This window comes from Protopterus annectens, chromosome 7.part1, assembly GCF_019279795.1.
Source record: "Protopterus annectens isolate FY-2018-M chromosome 7.part1, PAN1.0, whole genome shotgun sequence".
NCBI lineage: Eukaryota > Metazoa > Chordata > Ceratodontiformes > Protopteridae > Protopterus > Protopterus annectens.
The window spans coordinates 415568069-415587971 of record NC_056740.1 but is presented as its reverse complement, the minus strand read 5'-3'; the positions used below and the strand labels follow the sequence as shown (position 1 = coordinate 415587971).

General features: G+C 39.7%; 1 protein-coding gene across 1 annotated transcript in view; it reads left to right on the top strand.

The window, feature by feature from the left end:
• The window catches only part of TNNC1 (troponin C1, slow skeletal and cardiac type), a 205451-nt gene that overhangs the window by 111838 nt on the left and 73710 nt on the right, over positions 1 to 19903 (top strand). Inside the window, exon 2 of the mRNA XM_044078858.1 lies at positions 19766 to 19796. Coding sequence (XP_043934793.1) covers positions 19766 to 19796 — 31 coding nt within the window. The remainder of the gene's footprint in view (positions 1 to 19765; positions 19797 to 19903) is intronic.

Below are 19903 nucleotides of genomic sequence, written 5' to 3'. Positions count from 1 at the left end.
TTTCCTAAAAAATAAATATTAAGAGCAATACAAAATGGAAAGTTTTATTCCAGGTATACAAAAAAGCTTAGCACTTCAAGAAGCAATGAAACATTTATAAGGTGATAATAAATGCATATCTGAACTAATCGCATTCAAACTCCCTGATGACCATGGCACTTAAGTTCAATGAACCAGTTCCTCAGATGGAATACAGGCTGCCATTTACTGCGTTTTCATCTGACACCAGAGCTACATAACACCAGACCACATCTACCACTGTAATCGATTAGCTTCTTTTTAGGAACAGCACTGTATGCCTCTTGTCAGAGCCAGGTGGCTTCATCACAATGAAAGGACTGGATTTCTGTTTCGGTCACTCTTTTCCATACTTTTTTATTTAAAACAAAGGACTCTTGTTACTCACATTGTAGTCCTCTTCACTGGCTACTGCAGTGCAGTCATACTGTTCTATACCTCCTCCCAGAACACCCTATCAGTTCTAAAGCACAAGTTAGCCTTCAGTAACAAGGCCTTCTCCGCTACTGGACATACACCACTGAATAACCTGGTTCTCTATTTAACAGCCATATTTAACATTAACATACAACTGGACTAAGAAAATACTTCAAAACCAAATCAATCCCCTGCCTCATACTAATGGAGCCAAATGTCATTCTTGTATTTATCACTAATGGAATAACCCATTTGACACAAGTATCTCTTTCTAAGGGACAACAAAGAGCACTGTCTGGTTAGCAGGCTTGCTTAGGGTCACATGGTTTTATGACTGGAGACTGTGTGACTCAAACCTAGGACTACAGGAAGAAGCTCTTTCAAAGCATATAATTAATTTTCTCTCCTAAAGTGCTACAGGATTGGCCAAAATGTGTCTCATATTTGCACCCTGTGGGGCAGTGGCAATAGTTCTTATCATGCGTAACATAGTTAGCCCCCTAAATCCTGTACAGCATGGAAATGACCAGCCTGTGTTCATCTAGAAAAGCTGTCTTTCTTGGCCCCAAGCATCAGGCAGCTCCTGCAAAAGCTTTTTCCTGGGGAAAAAAAAATCATTGATAAGAAAACCGCAAGGGAGACCAGATTTTCTGCATGTACCCAGCAGTTCTGTCTCCCCTCGTAAGTATGGGGAGAGGCATGCAATGTACAGAATTCCAAACAGTATATGCACCCCGTAGACTCTTACAATAATACTGAAATTGCTTGTGGTGTTGTGTTGTCCATGTTAGTCACAGGCACCAGTGGGGTGTTTGCCCCTGTTCAGTCTCCACCACAAGCGTTTCTCCTCAAGCAGTATCACCCCAATTCCTCCCCAGAGGGGCAAATAATGACCATTTATTGAATTCCCATCTTTTTCTTTAGTTAGTATCTCCTGTCCCAAGTTTGCTACCCAAGTCTGGATTAGGTATGGGTAAAATGTTAATTTACTGTTAGCCAAAATTAACTGGAAATAGGTTCAAAGGTAAGTACTAGGCTAGCTGCCCTTGAGGGTCAGTTTAAGCATCACCAGTCTCCCTTTTTGTGCTTGAATTAAACTATTTCATTTAGTTAGGGAATGGTCTTACCCATCCTAAGGTTGATAATGATATATTACCCACAATGAGAATAACCGGGATCATATAAAATCATATGGGATCATGGGAAAATGGCACAAGAAAACAGTTGCACACAGACTGGACATATATAGCCACTGTATTGTCTCCCTCCTATTGTCTCTTGTCCTTTGCTGTGATACTAATTTTCTTTTTTGCCTGTTTTTTGAATTGTGCTTTCTTTTATTTTCTCTTTCGGCTGTTCCCTTTAGGGGTCGCCACTGCAGATCACCTGTTTCCATTTCTTGTCCTCTGCATCTTGCTCTGCCACACCAACCACCTGCATGTCCTCACTCACCACATCCATAAACCTTATCTTAGGCCTTCCTCTTTTCCTGTTACCTGGCAGCTTCATCCTTAGCATCTTTTTCCCAATATACTCTGCATCCCTCCTCAGCACATGTCCAAACCAACGTAATCTTGCCTCTCTGGCTTTGTCTCCAAACCGTCCAACCTGGGCTGACCCTCTAATATACTGATTCCTAATCCTGTCTATCCTCGTTACACCCAGTGCAAATCTTAACATCTTTAACTCTGCCACATCCAGCTCTAACTCCTGCCTTTTTGACAATGTCACTGTCTCCAACCCATGTAACATAGCTGGTCTCACTACCCTTTTGTAGACCTTCCCTTTCACTCTTACTGGTACTCATCTGTCACAAATCGCTTCTGACACTCTTCTCCACCCATTTCACCCTGCCTGTACTCTCTTCTTCACCTCTCTTCCACACTCACCATTACTCTGAACTGTTGATCCCAAGTACTTAAACTCATCCACCTTCGCCAACTCTACTCCCTGCATCCTCACCATTCCTCTATCCTCCCTCTCATTCACACACATATATTCTGTCTTAGTCTAGCTGACCTTCATTCCTCTCCTCGCTAGAGCATATCTCCACCTCTCCAGGGTCTCCTCAACCTGGTCATTACTCTCACTACAGATCACAATGTCATCTGCAAACATCATAGTCCACGTAGCCTCCTGTCTGATCTCATCTGTCAAGCTGTCCATCACCACTGCAAATAAGAAAGGGCTCAGAGCTGATCCTTGATGTAATCCCACCTCCACCTTAAATGCATCCATCACTCCCACCACAGACCCCACCACTACCCTAGTACATATCCTGTACCACTCTTACATACTTCTCTGCCACTCTTGACTTCCTCATACAATACCATAATTCCTCTCTAGGCACCCTGTCATATGCTTTCCACAAAGACACAATGCAACTCCTTCTGACTCTGTACTTCTCCAACAACACTCTCAGAGCAAACATCGCATCTGTAGTGCTCTTTCCCGGCATGAAACCATACTGCTGACCAATAATCATCACCTCCCTTCTTAACCTAGCTTCCACTACTCTTTCCCATAATTTCATGCTGTGACTGATCAGTTTTATCCCTCTGTAGTTACTGCAGCTCTGCACATCACCCTTATTCTTAAAGATAGGTATCAAAACACTTGTTCTCCACTCCTCAAGCATCCTCTGACTTTCCAAGATTTAATTAAACAATCTGGTTAAAAACTCCACTGCCATTTCTCCTAAGCACCTCCATGCTTCCACTGGTATGTCATCTGGGCCAACAGCCTTTCCATTCTTCATCCTCTTTATAGCTGTCCTTACTTCCTCCTTGCTAATATGTTTCACTTCCTGATTCACTATCCCCACATCATCCAACCTTCTCTCTCTCTCTCTCATTCTCTTCATTCATCAGCCCCTCAAAGTACTCTTTCCATCTGCTCAACACACTCTCCTCTCTTATGAGTACATTCCCCTCACTGTCCTTTATCACTCTTACCTGCTGCACATCTTTCCCAGCTCAGTCCCTCTGTCTAGCCAATCAGTACAGGTCCTTATCTCCCTCTTTAGTGTCCAAGCTTTCATACAACTCTCCATATGCCACCACATCTCTCTTTGCCATGCGCCTTATCTCCTTATACTGCTGTCTACTTTCTTCATCTCTCTGACAATCCCACTTCTTCTTTGCCAACCTCTTCCTCTGTATACTCTGCTGTACTTCCTCATTCCACCACCAGGTCTCCTTAACCTCCTTCCTCTGTCCAGATGTCACACCAAGCACCTTTCTAGCTGTCTCCCTTACCAGCTCTGCTGTAGTTACCCAGCTATTCAGTAAATCTTCACTGCCCCCCAGTGTCTGTCTTAACTCTTCCCTGAACTCCACCTCACAATCACCCTTTTTCAACTTTCACCATTTGATCCTTGGCAGTGCTGTAACACTCCTCCTCCTCCTCTTGATCACCAACATCATCCTACAGACCACCATTCTATGCTGCCTAACTGCACTTTCCCCTGTCACCACTTTACAGTCTTCAATCTCCTTCAGACTGGCCCTCCTGAATAGGATATAATCCACCTGTGTGCATCTTCCTCCACACTTGGACTTCACCCTATGCTCCTCCCTCTTCTTAAAATACGTATTCACCACAGCCATGTCCATCCTTTTTGCAAAATCCACTATCATCTGACCTTCTGCATTCCTCTCCTTAACAACATACCTACCCATCACTTCCTCATCGCCTCTGTTCCCTTCACCAACATACCCATTGAAATCCGCTCCAATCACCAGTCTCTCACCCTTGGGTACACTCACCACCACTTCATCCAACTCACTCCAAACATTTTCTTTCTCATCCATCGCACAGCCAACTTGCGGAGCGTATGTACTAACAACATTCATCATTATAAACATCACTCTATCCGACACTGTTTTCATGTCCAAAACACTCTTGGCATACTGTTCCTTCAGCATAACCCCTACTCCATTTCTCCTGCCATCCACACCACGATAGACAAATTGACTTATTTTTGCTTTTTCTATTTTACTAATGACTTTGTGCCTTACAGTTCCTTTTTTATCCCCCCCATGAGCAGAAGTTCCTATTTTCCTCGTTAATTTACTTTTTACATTATTTTTATTTTTATTTTTATTTATTTAACATTTGTTGACCGGGAAAGTCCGACTAGGTTCCACAGATCCTGTTTTCAGCGGAGGCCCGGGGAGAAATGCTCCAGAAGCATGTCTTTAGAATCTTTACATCTTACTAATAAGAGACATATGTGAGATTTCTAGCCTCTGGGCAGGGTTGAGATAATTTTCTCTTGCTACTCAATACAGCACAAAATGTGAAAACTTGTGAAGCGCTGCCTCTATAATGCTAGAAGTAGCTAAGCTGGATGGGTGAATAGTGTGGGTGGGACTAATTGTAAATACTAGCTGGCAACTACTTTTAAATCTGTTACACTGTGATCAACAACACATAATTACCCCTTTGTGCCCCAAACTGTTTGTAAGAATGCGACAGAATAATAAAATGCGACCCTAATACCAAGTGAATCAAATTTCTTTCCAATCACTCAACAACCTTTCCTCACAGAGCACATCTAGAAAAGCAAGAGGAGTTACATTAGTTATTTATTTTGCTTCCATCTGGTGAAGGATAAAAGACAACCAAAATAAAGGAAAAACAAACGAGATAACCACTAATCAAAATGTAAAATGTTCTGTTGCAGTAAGTACGAGAGGAAAACCGCTTGCAATTTTTTGTTAAAAATCCACAGTACAAGCAGATCCGACTGTTTCTTTCATTGGAGATGCATCAGCCCTGAATAATCTTAATGCAGTTGCTTGGTATGTGTTGTATAGAAACAGTATAAACTATTGCCTATAAAGTATACCTTCAAATATGTAACTACGTTCTGTGAAAAACACATGAAAATGGTACATTAAAAGGCATTTACTAAAAAATAGTACCTGACTCCCCCACAAAAATGTTACAGATAATGAAGGTGTGTAAATAAATCACTGTAACTGATAAGCAAATGACACAATTAAAGATACTGAGATACTGCATGACAGTGCTTAGGACTTGAGCCTAGGCCTTAATAGTACCATGGTAATGGACCACTATGGATATAGTGTTTTGCAAGTCAGGGAATCATGTGAAAGAGCTGCCTATTAAGCTTCCAATACCGTCTTTACTTTTTCAGAAAGTTTGGGTTAGAAACAAACATAGTAATGGAAGTATTTTAAACCTGAACCCACTCATTTCTCAGTGCCAATGAAAGGAAAAGCAGTCCTGGGAGATATCCCAATGATTTACAAATCATTGGGTTTATCCAGTGGTTAGACAACAGCACATTGAGTTGAAAGCTGTGGGGTCTGCCCATATAAGAGTAACTTTTTTTGCCTTTTTCTTTCCAATACGACTTATCAAGCCTACTCATATGCATCATATCTGTGTTTATATGAATCTGTTTTGTGCAGTCATGCATCAACATATGATTTGACATTGGATACTAAAGTTTAAGCAACGTCTTTGCATTGATTGACACTGTACAACTGTACAAGAAATAATGATTCTCTAACAAATGTCTCTAGTTCAGCTTTTGAAATGGTAGCCATGTATTTAAATGACTGTCTCTTAAAAGACATTGAACTTGGCTTATGTAGAGTTATTATGAAGTGTTAATTCCATCCTCTCATTTTAAGAATGTTGTTGTGTCTTTTTCCCGGTTAGGGGTCGCCACAGCGGAACTCCGGTATATTTTTACGTGCCGAGTTGCCAGCTCTGACGCACAACCTTCAACGAAGGTATGCCCATTCATGCATGTCTCCACATAGAAGACGCTTTAGCTGCGAATCGAACAGGACAACGTCTTACTGTGAGGCGACAACGCTACCGCAGCACCACCTGCCTGATATTCCTCCCATGTTTTGACACAGGTGCACCTACCAGTGAAACTATTATGAGTGTCATGCCCTCCAGATGTCTCTGATGTCAAAGAATGCCCATGATTTTGCCTTATATTTTTATCTGTTCTTCAGTGCATTGTGGTTTTCTGACAAATCTTTGAGGACTGCAGTTATAAAGAATTTGAGTTTCAGACTTCAGAGGTATAATCTTTGTTAGATAAAATTGTTGTCCTAGCAACTTTCTAAGTATATATTATCAATATTCAAAACTTATCTCTAATTTTGGGTCACTTCCTCCCATTATGTTTAGGATTTGTCTTTGATTCATATACTAACAGGCTGACTACGAGAGCAGATCTTCAGTATCCTGTAATAAGTGTTTCTGTCCCTCTTTCCTCTCCATCCCTCTCTGTATGTACAAAAAGGAAATACCCAATTTCAGACAAGATACTTTTCATTTTTGGGAGTACGAAATGCCACGCTTATTGTGCTTTTTTGTAGAAATGTTTGTAGCATGTTATAAGTTCACAGCTTTCATGAGGAAGGTGGTGGGAGTTTCACCACTGGAAAGGAGTTCATTTTCATGCTGAAACCAGTCTTTCACTGCTGTGAACCGTGTCTGAATATAGTGATTTGCTTTGCAGCTTCTTTCAGATGCCGACTTCTTTGTTTCTGGTATATTGATAACCCAAGTTCTACTCACCAATATAAGTAATATCTATTTGAAAATATATTAGGAACTGGAAGCTGGAACTAAGTTTATGATATAGCAGTGAGAACTGAAATGCTGTTGATGTTGTTTTCCATGCTAGCAATAAGGACCTACTTGATAGTATTGCAATTTTTTGTTTAAAAAGAAACTAGGAGCTAAAAATTGGAATTGTGTTTGTGGTTTAACATAGAGAAGTGAACACTAGAACTGCAGTTGTTTAATATCAGGAGATGAAAGCTTGGAAAACATGATTTAAAAAAAATAGGACTTGTCAAGTTGTTTTGTAAGCTGAGTGCATTATAGTTTAACATAGGAAATGGGAAAGTTGAAAATACAGTGATTTTCAGGAGAAATTGGGAACTGTAAAACTGTATTGTATGCTGAAAGCTGGAAATGCATTGTACTTTAAACTGGGAACTGGAAATGTTTTGTGCATTAACATTGGGAAATGGAACTGCATTTATGATTTAATGTCGGCAGCTTGAACTGTATTTGTGATTTAACATCAAAATGTGAAAACTAGAACTGCTTTCCTGATAAAACATCAAGGGCTGAAAGCTAGAGCTATAGTGATGTCTTCAAAAAAAAATCAGAAACCATGAACTGCAGGGCTGTGTCATTTCTGCTCTTTATATTGACAGTGATGACTAAAAACAAATTGCATTTTATTTCTGTAATAACAGCAGAGTAAATAAAGGTTGTCATAATGCTTCATTCACATAATTTATACTTTTCACTAAATGATGCTTGTGCCAATTGCATTTAGCATGGATTAATGCTTCCTACTGTAATTAACTGATTATGCGCTTTGCAAAACCATGTCTTGATAGTTCATAGACACTTATTATGTAGCAAAACATTTTTTTCTTTATTTCACGCAAAACAGTATTACCATGCATTGGTAATCTGATGATGCATAAACAGTTTAGCAGCACCTCATACAAGTCTGATCAGCTAATATTTGTGAGAGTGAACTGAAAGGATTTTTCTCTCATTTCAGTCAATTCATTTTCAATAATAAAACATGCAGTTCCAGTGTGTGTGTGTGTGCGTGCACGTGTGTGTATTTAGGGGCGGTAGAATGCTGTTTTTCCACAAATTTTGTTCTATAATAGTTCATGTATTCATGTTTGAACAGCTGAATGCAGCCTTTTGCAAGCCTGTTTCTTTTACTGTGGCTTTCCTCCAGATATTCATAAGTCATGAAAAATAAAGGAAAATATTCCTGTTGCCTGTTATTACTTTTTACTACTGGGTGTCAAAGAATGAGTGAATTATGTAGTTTACTGTGTCTTCCAAATACTTGCATCTCTGCACATAACACATAAGACAAAAAAGAGTGTGTGAAAAAAGTTTGCATACTTATTAAATTCAGTGGATAAACAGTAATGCATAATACTGATTTGGATTGCATGCACTGTATGCGACCTAAGCGTCAGTAAGTTTGGGCAGTTATATTTTAGTTCTGTAGCTGATAAAATATACACCTATTTTTCTTCTTTACCCTGTGATAGTTATACATCACTGTAACTATTACGTTTCTATAGATTGGTTAGCTAAAGCCTTAAGGACATAATTATTTATTCAGCTGAAGCAGTATACAACTGTCTTTATTGTGTATCTTATGTGACAGCTGATTTATTATGCATTGCTGCCACTGTTGCATGTCTATGGAGTAACTGGCTAACACGTAAGTAAAAACTTTTATTATGCATTGCTGCCACTGTTGCATGTCTATGGAGTAACTGGCTAACACTTAAGTAAAAACGTTTGCCTGGCTGAAATTAATTTATCTTACCTCAGGTTTTATTTTCTTTAATGATCACCATAGTAAGGTCTGCCATTTTGTTATGAAACTATTCCATGTTACAATATTATATGACTTTGGCTGTGTTTTAGTCTGTTTTGTCTGGTATGACCATTTTATTTTACTTTACTGGCTCATTAGGTGCGGTTGTACCAGCATTGTGATATTCGCCTGTACTTGCGCAGTCAACATACATAATAAACAGGGACAAGCTACAGCAACAGCAGATTTTGCAATGTAAATGCTATTTTTGGTTGAGTTCTTTTTTATTTATTTATTTTAACATGATTTTAGGTGACTTTACCCTCCTCACATTAATCAGGGTGTCCTATAACTGTTGCCTTCCATCACATCGATCAGAATGTCATGTTGTTGCATCATCCTGTAATCCATCAAGTTGCTCCCTGGCTAAACCCAGTAGTTTAGTGCAGTGTTAACATTGTCATTTATTTTTTCTTCAGGCTGTCCTGCTTCAATAGCAAGTGCAGACACTCCCCAAATTGGTAACTGTAATAGTGTAAAATGAAGAGAAATATTCCTGTGACCGATATTTGGCTATTTTTTCATTAGTGGGTATGGAAGAATAACTGAATGAAAAAAAAAGAATGGTTCACTGTACCTTCTTGCAAATGCATTTAGTTGTTTAATCTAAAAATCAGTCAGCTCTTAGTTCACAGATACTTATTATGTAACAGAATATTGTTTCCCGGATTTTATATAAAATCCTTTACTTCTCTCTTCATCACACTGAGTGTCTCTGACTACCACCATCTTCATTTTTCGTATTTGCTGCTACTCATGCTTTACGTTCTTATTGCCCCGCCTTTCTTACATTCGACAATTAACACCTCTTATCCCCATCCTACTTTAACGCTAAGATTTCATGTAAAACTGTAATGTCAACCCTGTTATTTTACATTGTAACTAATTTAACAGGAATATGAACCAATGGATTTTTCTTATTTTAATTGACTTTGTGTGTGTGTGTGTGTGTGTGTGTGTGTGTGTGTGTGTGTGTGTGTGTAATTTTACCGTTTGCTTTTTTGACTCTATTTTCACTGCAATCGTGGATTTTTTGTCATGTTGTGTAATACCATCGTTCTTCAATAGTATTACACAAATGTAAATGCATTGTCTTCATATTATATTGTTCATGGAGCTTTTCTCCCTGGGACTCCATTGAAAACGACCTCTTCTTGGCCCAATAGACTATCCCGGTAAACAAACTGTAAAATAAATAAATAAATAAATAAAATAATAACTCTGTGCTATGGCAACATAATAACTTACAAGTGTTAACATGGTACAGCCACCAGAGCACAACTGCCAGTTTCTACCAGTTTCTCCTTAAGCAGACTGACTTTCCAGTCTAGTGACCTTGGTAAGTGAATATACAGTACATTTGTAACATATATACTCTTCTGCCACTCACTTTCTCTTTCTCCCATATACACTCTTCACTCTAATTAATGATTAGCCTTGAAGTAACCCAAGTAATGGAAACATAACCTTGGTGACACCTGGGTAACTCAGACGTTCTAATACTTTTGGAGCATAGAGAAGCACCATCATTAAATCTACAGCAATGTGGAGATGCTTTTCCAGAAGGTTGCAGAGGGACTTTTCTTTAGAAGAAACTGAGAGGATCCTTCCCACAAGGAAGTAAACTTTGTTATCAGGGTAAGTACTTGAGATTCATGAAAGAAGTAGGATAATCTGATGAAAAGGACAAGGGTTTAGCCAGAGATCAATCGGATAGATTAAAGATGATGCAACCAGATGACATTCTAATCAATGTGATGGAAGGATACTGTTTATAGGACATCTTGAGTAATTTGAAGAGGTTGAAGTCAACATGCATGCTTGTTCCTGACTGGATCTTACAGGAAGGTTTAATGTTCTAAATAACTCAACATAACATTGGAGTACTCTGTGATATGAATATGCTGATGAAACAGTATGACTATGGTCACATCTCTAATCCTCTGAAAGGAAGTGCTGTACTGACAACATGATGAAGGAAGGGATAGCTTTTATTTGTAGTCAAGAAACATCTCATTCAGACTGAAGTCATCTATACTTCTAAAAATGTAAACATTTAATCTGGGCAGTTCTGCATTCCATAAGCTTACCAGTCAATCCATCAGCAGAAAGAGAGAGACATTACTTCTGGTTTCAAAGAAATATGATGCAGACAGGGTTTTAAATCAGTCACCCAGTTAAATAAACACACAAATTCCATCATGCTGCTGAAGAGGTGCTGCTGGGAGTAAAGATTTTACAAAGACAGAAGACAGCACCCGATTGCTAAAAGTGAAGTTGTCTCAAATCTTAGGGATATCACATCTACTGCATCAGCAAGCCTGATTTTGTGGTCTTCCACTGGTTAATATGGAGTGAGAGAGTGGATGTTTCCCATTTACAGTGGACAGTACTTAATCCCAGGCTCAGAAGAGACTGTTATGAAGTGGCCGCATGCATAACCTTCAGAATATATAACTGAATGAATGCTAAATGCACTCCATACTGTTTGCTGTGGTCACGATTTGGGGGGGAAATGCCCAAAGGGAGCTTCACATTACCCTACTTTAATATAAAAACACTGAAACATACAATATACACTCACAAGCTTTGGAGTAGAACTCTTCTTCAGTTACTTCTTGTAACTATATTGTATGTTTTAACATTTTTTATATTAAAATACAAAGGTTTGCAGCTCCTTTGGACTTTCTTTTGCTGTTTTGTGTTTAGCTGAGCTTCATTTTTGTTACATTGCCCACTTGACTTTTTGTCACAATTATGAGGGGTGCATGAGAAGAAAGTTAACAGCCAATATATTACCATTTTAATTGAATGTTTTATGACTATACCTATTTTAGGACACATTTGCATGTAACATCTAACAGAAGCAACATATAATAAATTTAATCTACACTTTTTTAATATTGTCGGTTTTCATAAGCATGCCCCTTGGCTTCTGAAATGTTTTCCAGATGCCACTGGTTGCCTGTACTCACAAACTCAGCTGGGAGTCTGAACAGGATTTCTACCAGTATCTACCACTTTTTCTTTAAAGAACAGCTTCATGAGCATTTCAGGTATCATAGATAAACTTTCCCAGCTAAATATCAGTTCCTATGTAACTCACTGGATAACAATTCGACTTATAAATAGAATCCAAGAAGTTAGGTGAATGTCTCTATTTCCTGTAAAAAACTTGACAACAGCAGTGTACCCCAGAATTTAGCCCTTGGGCTACTACTTCTCTTTGGGATTTGATTCTCAGATGTCAAAGCTAATGCTTCTTCTTAAAAGTACTCAGTTGTATTTATTCCGCTCCATTTATTACAGATTGGTAGTAGCCTGATTAAATTGTAACTATTACTCTAAGCCTTTTGGTTTAAGCACTTGGGCTCCAGACCAGTTGTATTACATTAAGAAGGTTTGTGGTCTGCACTGTTGTGGCAGGACAGGTAGCTTACATCCATCTAAGTTGGGAATTGCTGATTGAAGGCTCAGTGTCTGTTATTCTAAAAGTGTATTAGTTCTGGTTAAAGATCTTGGACTTCAGGACAGTTATTTTTCATTAAGAAGGTTTGTGGTCTGCACTCTTGTGGGAGGAGAGACTAGATTCTACCCTTCTGAGCTGGAAATTTCTGGTTAAAGGCTTATTGTGCCTGCTTATTTGAACTGTTTCTTTCTGAAATTGGTGCACCTTGGTTGCTGTAGCATAGACTAGATTCAGGCATCCTGAATCTAGTTTTGTTTGTATAACTTGAGCACTAATCCAGGCCATCTCTTTTGGAGAAGCTTCCCCTGCACTCTAGTGGCAGGAGTGTGCAGTTAGAACTTGCCTGATTGAAGACCGCTGGAACAGGGCTCAGTTTTTAGCTTTTTTACTGGTAAATTGGCTAATTTGTTTAAATCAGTTTGCTTGTTTTCTATTGTTATATAAAAATAGCACTTTATTCATCTGCTTTTACTGTATTTGTGTTTCTCCCTACTTTATTACTTTATTTTGCTTTTGCTGCTTGTTCTTAAAAGTACTTAATTGCATTTATTCTGTTGTATTTATTACTGCTTGTTAGTAGCCCGATTAAATTATAACTGTTATTCTAAGCCTTTGGTTGAAGCACTTGGGCTTCAGACCAGTTGTTTTACATTAAGAAGGTTTGTGGCCTGCACTGTTGTGGCAGGACAGGTAGCTTACATCCTTCTAAGTTGGGAGTTGCTGATTGAAGGCTTAGTGTCTGTTATTCTAAAAGTGTATTAGTTCTGGTTTAAGCACTTGGGCTTTGGGAAAGTTATTTTACATTAAGAAGGTGTAGTCTGCACTCTTGTGGGAGGAGAAGGTAGATTCTGCCTTTCTGAGCTGGGAGTTTCTGGTTAAAGGGTTATTGTGCCGGCTTATTTGAACCGTTTCTTTCTGAAATTGGTGTGCCTAGTTTGCTGTAGCATGGACTAAATTCAGACCTGCTGAATCTAGTTTTGTTTGCATAACTTGAGCACTAATCCAGACCATCTTTTTTGGAGAAGGTTCCCCTGCACCCTAGTGGCAGGAGTGTGCAGTTAGAACTTGTCCGATTGAAGACTGCTGGAATGGGGCTCTGTTTTTAGCTTTTTATTGGTTAACTGGTTAATTTGTTTAAATCAGTTTGCTCATTTGCTACTGTTATATTAAAAAAAATACACTTTATGCATCACCACTTAGCTAGGGTTAAACTATTCCTGATGCCATAAAGTCTGCTCTTCAAATTTTCCTTTAGAACTAGCCAGTTTTTTAGTTTTAGCACTAAAATCTGTTTCTTTGAGCTCAGCACTTGTTCAGAACTCATTGTAAGCATTAAATAAGCTACAAATTACTACAGCACTCAACTTTCCTCAGTTGTCTAGAGGAAAACAGTTTTTAGTACTTAATAAATAAGCACCTATCCAGACATGTCTAAGGGTCAGCTACCAGTGTTTTCTCCTGTCTACCTGATGATTCTGGCCATCTTGAGGCAATGCAGCAATTGCCTCATGTACATAGACAACCCTTTTCTCCTACCACCCAACACTACAAACTGTGAAAGCTGCACTTATATAGCCAAACTGGAAGCAAAGCTCTCTTCACCCAAGACTGGACTAGACAGTCAAGAGGAGAAGGTAAATACTTGCACCACACCACACTCATCACATAGTCCCCAAAACATACACCACCAAAACACACACATAGAAACACGAAACACACACCTACATTCACGGAGGCTCTCAATAAAAATCTGCTCAAGCAACATAGACATCCAAAGCAGAAATGCAAGCAATCTCCACCCCCAATACAACCCAAATGACATATAGCCCACAAACTCAGTGTGCCACTCAACCACAGCCCATAAGGCATAACAATGTACCCAGCACTCTAGTCATAGGTGACTCTATAGTCAGGCACACTGATGTTCCACTCACCAGGTTAAACAAGGAGAAAGTTACTGTCAGCTGCCTGTTGGGTGCCAGGATCCACCACATAACACACACACTCAGGTCACTCTCCAACAAGTACAAATATGACTCTGTCATTGACCATGTTGATGTGAATGACCTAAGAAGTACCTCCCTGGACTACATGAAAAGAAACATGGAGGAGCTCTTAGATCTTGTAGCCCAGGCTGGTATGACCCTAGCCCTGAGTAGCATCCTGCCATCACCCAGAATGATACCACAGTACAAGGACAAAATGATTGACTTCAACAATTGGCTAAGCTTCTGGTGTCATTCTAAGGGGATCCAGTATCTGTCTGCCTGGGATGATATGATTGACAGACCACAATGCTTTGCCAGAAATGGCCTAGATCTGTTGCCCTTGGGATTCCGGATACTGGTTAAGGCTCTTGCCACCCTTATAGTGCCTTTTTTAGGCAAGGTTCAAATGACAAATTCACCACCTTAACAGATACAAGCAAGCAAAACCTGAGGGTAATGCTACTCAGTGCTAGAAGTCTAAACCTCAAAATGCATTCACTCGAGGCACTCCTTAAAATGGAGAACATCGACATCTGTGCAGTGACAGAGACCTGGTTCAAGGGTCCAGAGAGCACCCCTGCATTACCAGGCTATAATTCATACCACACCTTTCAGCCACCTAACCTGGACTGAAACACTAAAGGAGGAGGCGTGTCCATATTTATTAAGGATACCGACACCTCCAGGCTAGTTGGTCAGCATAATGCATCCGAGATTATCCAAGTGCAACTAATGCTGGGCAAGACAGCAATCAAAATTATAACTTGCTACAGATCCCCCACCATGCCCCAGGATTCCCACTCATCATTTCTCGATACACTGGAAAATATTAGGGTACAACCCAACACCCTAATAATGGGTGATTTCAACTACCCCACCATTAACTGGGAAAACTACTCATGTACCAACTCTTTTGCTCAATGTTTTCTGGAATTCATAAATTCCAATGCCTTGGATCAACTTATCCACACCCTCACCAGGGGCAGCAATATCCTAGACCTGGTCATTACCAACATGGGTGACCAGTGTTCCACACCAGAGGTCAATTCCTCATTGGTCAGATCCAACCACAAGCTAATCACCATAGACGTCCACATCCCGCCCCACCCCCATTAGGAAAACCACCATAAAAAAATTTCTCCATAGCCAACTTCTAGCTTCTTAAGACAGAAGTCGCAAACATCATGACACCCATGCAGACGGGCAATAGAGGTATGACTGCTGAATCCTACACAAATGCACTTTATAAGCACTTAAATGAGTGCATGGATCGTGCTATCCCTAACAGAACCGAGATGCTATCCTCCAAAAAAAAGGAAGCCAATCTAGTGGTCTCCTGCCATAAACAAACTCTACAACAGCAACAGAAGAAAGAAACTGTTGCAAAAAAAGAGTAAAATCCCATGATTGGAGGAACTCCCTGGTCAGCCTCAGTAGGAAGCAGAGATCCCTCATAAATTCCTCCAAAGCTAGTTACGAAAACAAAATCGCCACTGATTCTAAAGACATCCACAAAGCATTCTATAGCTATGTCAAGAATCTCAATGGCAATACTCAGATCTGCTCTGAATTACAATACAATGGCACAAAATATACAGAACCAATTGATATTGCCAACATCCTGGCAGATAGGTTTAGTGCTAACTTTATCCCCCCTCTCACCCACTAAAGGGCCCATCTCTATACCGGAAGAATGCAAAGTTCCTGTAATCACCGCTGCACAGGTAAAAACCACACTCTCCAAAGCCAAGAACACAGCATCCATGGGATCTGACAACATCCCAGGCTGCATTCTACATGAACTGCAGAATGAACTGGCACCCCACCTAAGCACCGTGCTCAATCATAGCCTCACCTCAGGCTTTGTGCCCACTGAATGGCGCACAGCAATGGTTATTCCACTCCACAAAGGGGGAGCCACCATGGACCCCGGGAAATACCGCCCCATTAGCCTAACCAGCCTGGTCTGCAAGGCCATGGAACTTATCATCATGGATCTTATACACAAAGACATTGGTAATCTCCAAACTCTGCACCCCACCCAGTTCGGGTTTGAAAAGGGCAGATCATGTCTCCTAAACCTGATAGACTTCTTTGAAGCAGCCACCAAAGCCATAGACGAGGTTAAGGTGGTTCACACAGCCTATCTAGATCTCACCAAGGCTTTTGACACCATCCCCCCACTCTGGAATTATAGACAAACTCACTAAACTAGATTTAAATCCCTATGTCACAAGATGGGTTGCCAACTGGCTCACTGACAGAACCCACACTGTGAAAGTAGCAGACTCCAAATCTGACTTCAGACCAGTGACAAGTGGAGTACCACAGGGTTCAGTCCTGGGTCCTCTCCTGTTTGGTATCTACTTTTCTGAAGTACAGGTTAACACAGAAGGTCTTTGGCTAATGAAGTTTGCAGATGACTGCAAACTAGGAGCCATAATCGAACCACCTAACGATGTGGACATCCTACAAAAGGGCCTAATGGAGACAGATGCCTGGTGTCAAAGCCATGGCCTCAAGCTCAGTGGCAAAAAGTGCATTGTCATCCTCTTTGGTAAAAACTCTGTACCCATGATCTACCACATAGGTGGTAGTCTACTTAACACCGAAAGTGTGATAAGAGACCTTGGGGCACAGGTGGACAGTAGTCTCTCTTTTGATAATCACATCACCACAGTAGTCAGAAAATCCTTCTACATGGCACACCTCATCACAAAAGGTTTTTCATACAGGAAAAAAAGTGGTCATTGTTCCCCTCTACTCGTCACTCATTAGAACCATTATAGAGTACAACGCCCCTTTTGTTATGTACCTCAGAAGACATCTACAACTGGAAAGGTCACAGAAATACCTCACAAAGAGGATTACCGGCCTCAAAACAGATGCCGTACACAGACTGTCTCAAAAAACTCCAGCTTTACTCCATCACACATCGCCTACACAGAGGCGATCTCTGCCTGACATACAAAGCTATGTCAAACCCAGAGCTGTTGGACATGCTCCACTTAAAGAAATCCCAATCCCTCCGAGCTACACGCTTTAGGGACCTAAACCTTGTCACCACAATAAACAGAACATGCTGGAGGGACAGATTCCTGTCCCAGAGACTTCCCATACTCTGGAACTAACTACCTATCTATATCAAACAAAGCTCCTCATTAGCACTCTTCAAGAAAAATCTTAATGATTGGTTGGGAAATAGGAAATTCACCCCGGGGATCACCTCTGCGGCTCTGCTCGACAAGGGCACAGGAAAATTATTTTCTTGGGTGGCGAAAGCCAGGGTACCTTTTTGGCTAGGCTTATATAGGCCCTAGTACCAATAGCCTAGTACCTACCTATGAACCTATGATGTCATTACAAACTCCACAGAGGACACCAAGATCTTCCAAGAAGACCTCTACTTAACAAACAGCTGGTGTCAAAACCATGATCTAAAACTAAATTTATTTATTTTTATTTATTTATTTATTTATTTATTTAACATTTGCTTACTGGGAAAGTCCAACTTGGAACAAAGCCAATTTTCTGTGGAGGCCTTGGGAGAAATGCTCCAGACACATGTCTTTGTAATGTCAAGCGGTATATAAGTAAGCGTGACTCCCCTTGTAACTATCACATTGACAACACACCTCTGAAAATTGATCCTGTAGTTAGGGACTTGGGAATCTATATTGACAATGAACTGTCCTTTGATTACTGTCTTTACAGTGTTGTAAGGAAGTCCTTTTTCACTGCACAGCGTGTATCTAAGGGAATTGCATCCAGATCCAGGAGTGTTATTATTCCACTGTTCTCAACACTAATTATGCATATCATTGAGTATAATGCCCCTTTTGGTATGTACCTGTGTAAATACTGGTCACACCTGGAAGAACCATAGCATTTTCTTACTAAAAAAAAAAAATCAAGGACCTAATCATCTCAAAACCTTGTCCCTCTTCTGAGTATCATACAGGATGTGTATATATATATATATATATATATATATATATATATATATATATATATAGGTGTCTTGGTTCCCGGTGCAAACTAAAAATCCAGATGGTCAGCCTGTGTATTGTTGACATTTGTCATTGTTGGTTGTCATTTGCAATTGGTTGACAGCAGTGCAAGATCGACAGTCCCTGGGGTAGGGGTATATGCCCTTTCCTTGAGGTTTATTTGATCTCAGAGTTAGCATATATATAATTAGCGGGGGATGGGGGTTACAGAGCACTTGGAGCCTTGGAGCACACATAAAAGCATGTCGATGTAAGTGTGCAAATATAAAGCATGTTGAGGTTTCCATGAATCGAACACTAGTGGAGCCATATATGTGTGCATGTATGTATATATATATATATATATATATATATATATATATATATATATATATATATATATATATATAAATGTGAGTGTGTGTGTGCGTTTGTCATAAATGTACTGTGCACTGTGACATGTGTGCCCTCCCTAGCTTTGTTCCCCCCAAAGCTGTGTCTGGTACACCCCATTCACTATGTGCACTGTCTCCATAGCCTTAGTATATGGTCCTCTACTTTTATTTGTTCATGCTATCTCTGACTCTGGGGATCCTTCCCTTTTTTAACTACCATTATGATTTCAGTTACATTCATGCATCCTCCTTTCCATTATTGCACTTGAAGTGGAACAAATGACAAAAACAAGACAGAAAGAAGTTCCAGTTTTAGTGATATGAGTACATAATATGTTAAAGTGCAGTCTTAAGTATAGTAAAAGCCAGATAATGTCACTTGCTTGTAAATGAGAAGTTGTTTTACCTCAGTTGATGATTTTTCAATGTATTGCACAAATAATACTAATACCTATTTGTTAACCAGGTAGGTCTACCTGACACTGTCCCTTTTCAGGGTTGATTTGATAGCAATGACTGGTTAAGTTACTTACTCAAGATTGCACAGTAAGCAAATGATGGCTGAGAGAATCAGACGCTGTGCCACAGGAACTAAAACTGTGACCTTAACCTCTGTACCAACTACTGACATAAATCACATGGCTGAGAGAATCAAACGCTGTACCACAGGAACTAAAATGTGACCTTAACCTCTGTGCCAACTACTGACCCTTAACCTCTGTGCCAACTACTGACATAAATCACAAAACTATGTTGATTTTTTAAGTTTCTAGCCTACTATTTCAAGTACATTTCTGTAATATTATGCAGTGAAGTACCTCTGTTATTGTATGTGGTTGTACTTCTTATACATGGCACAGGGTGGCTTATATTGGTACTTGTTATACATAGCACAGGGTGACCTATATTATAAAGTACTGCAGCTCAAAATTGAACTGAACAACATTGCCACTTATACATAAATTGTTCTTTAAAACATGATGACACAGTTAACAGATGACAAATGCTGAAAGTATAGAGGTTATAAAACTAATTTCTTCTGTTTTTTTTGATTGCAGGTTGAGCAGCTCACTGAAGAGCAGAAAAACGGTAAGGGTCAAGACAAATTGAAATAATGAAAATTATTTTATCCATCTTTGAGCTATTATTTCACATATGAAGTGCTCAAAGTTGTAAAAAGTAATTGTATATGGAGG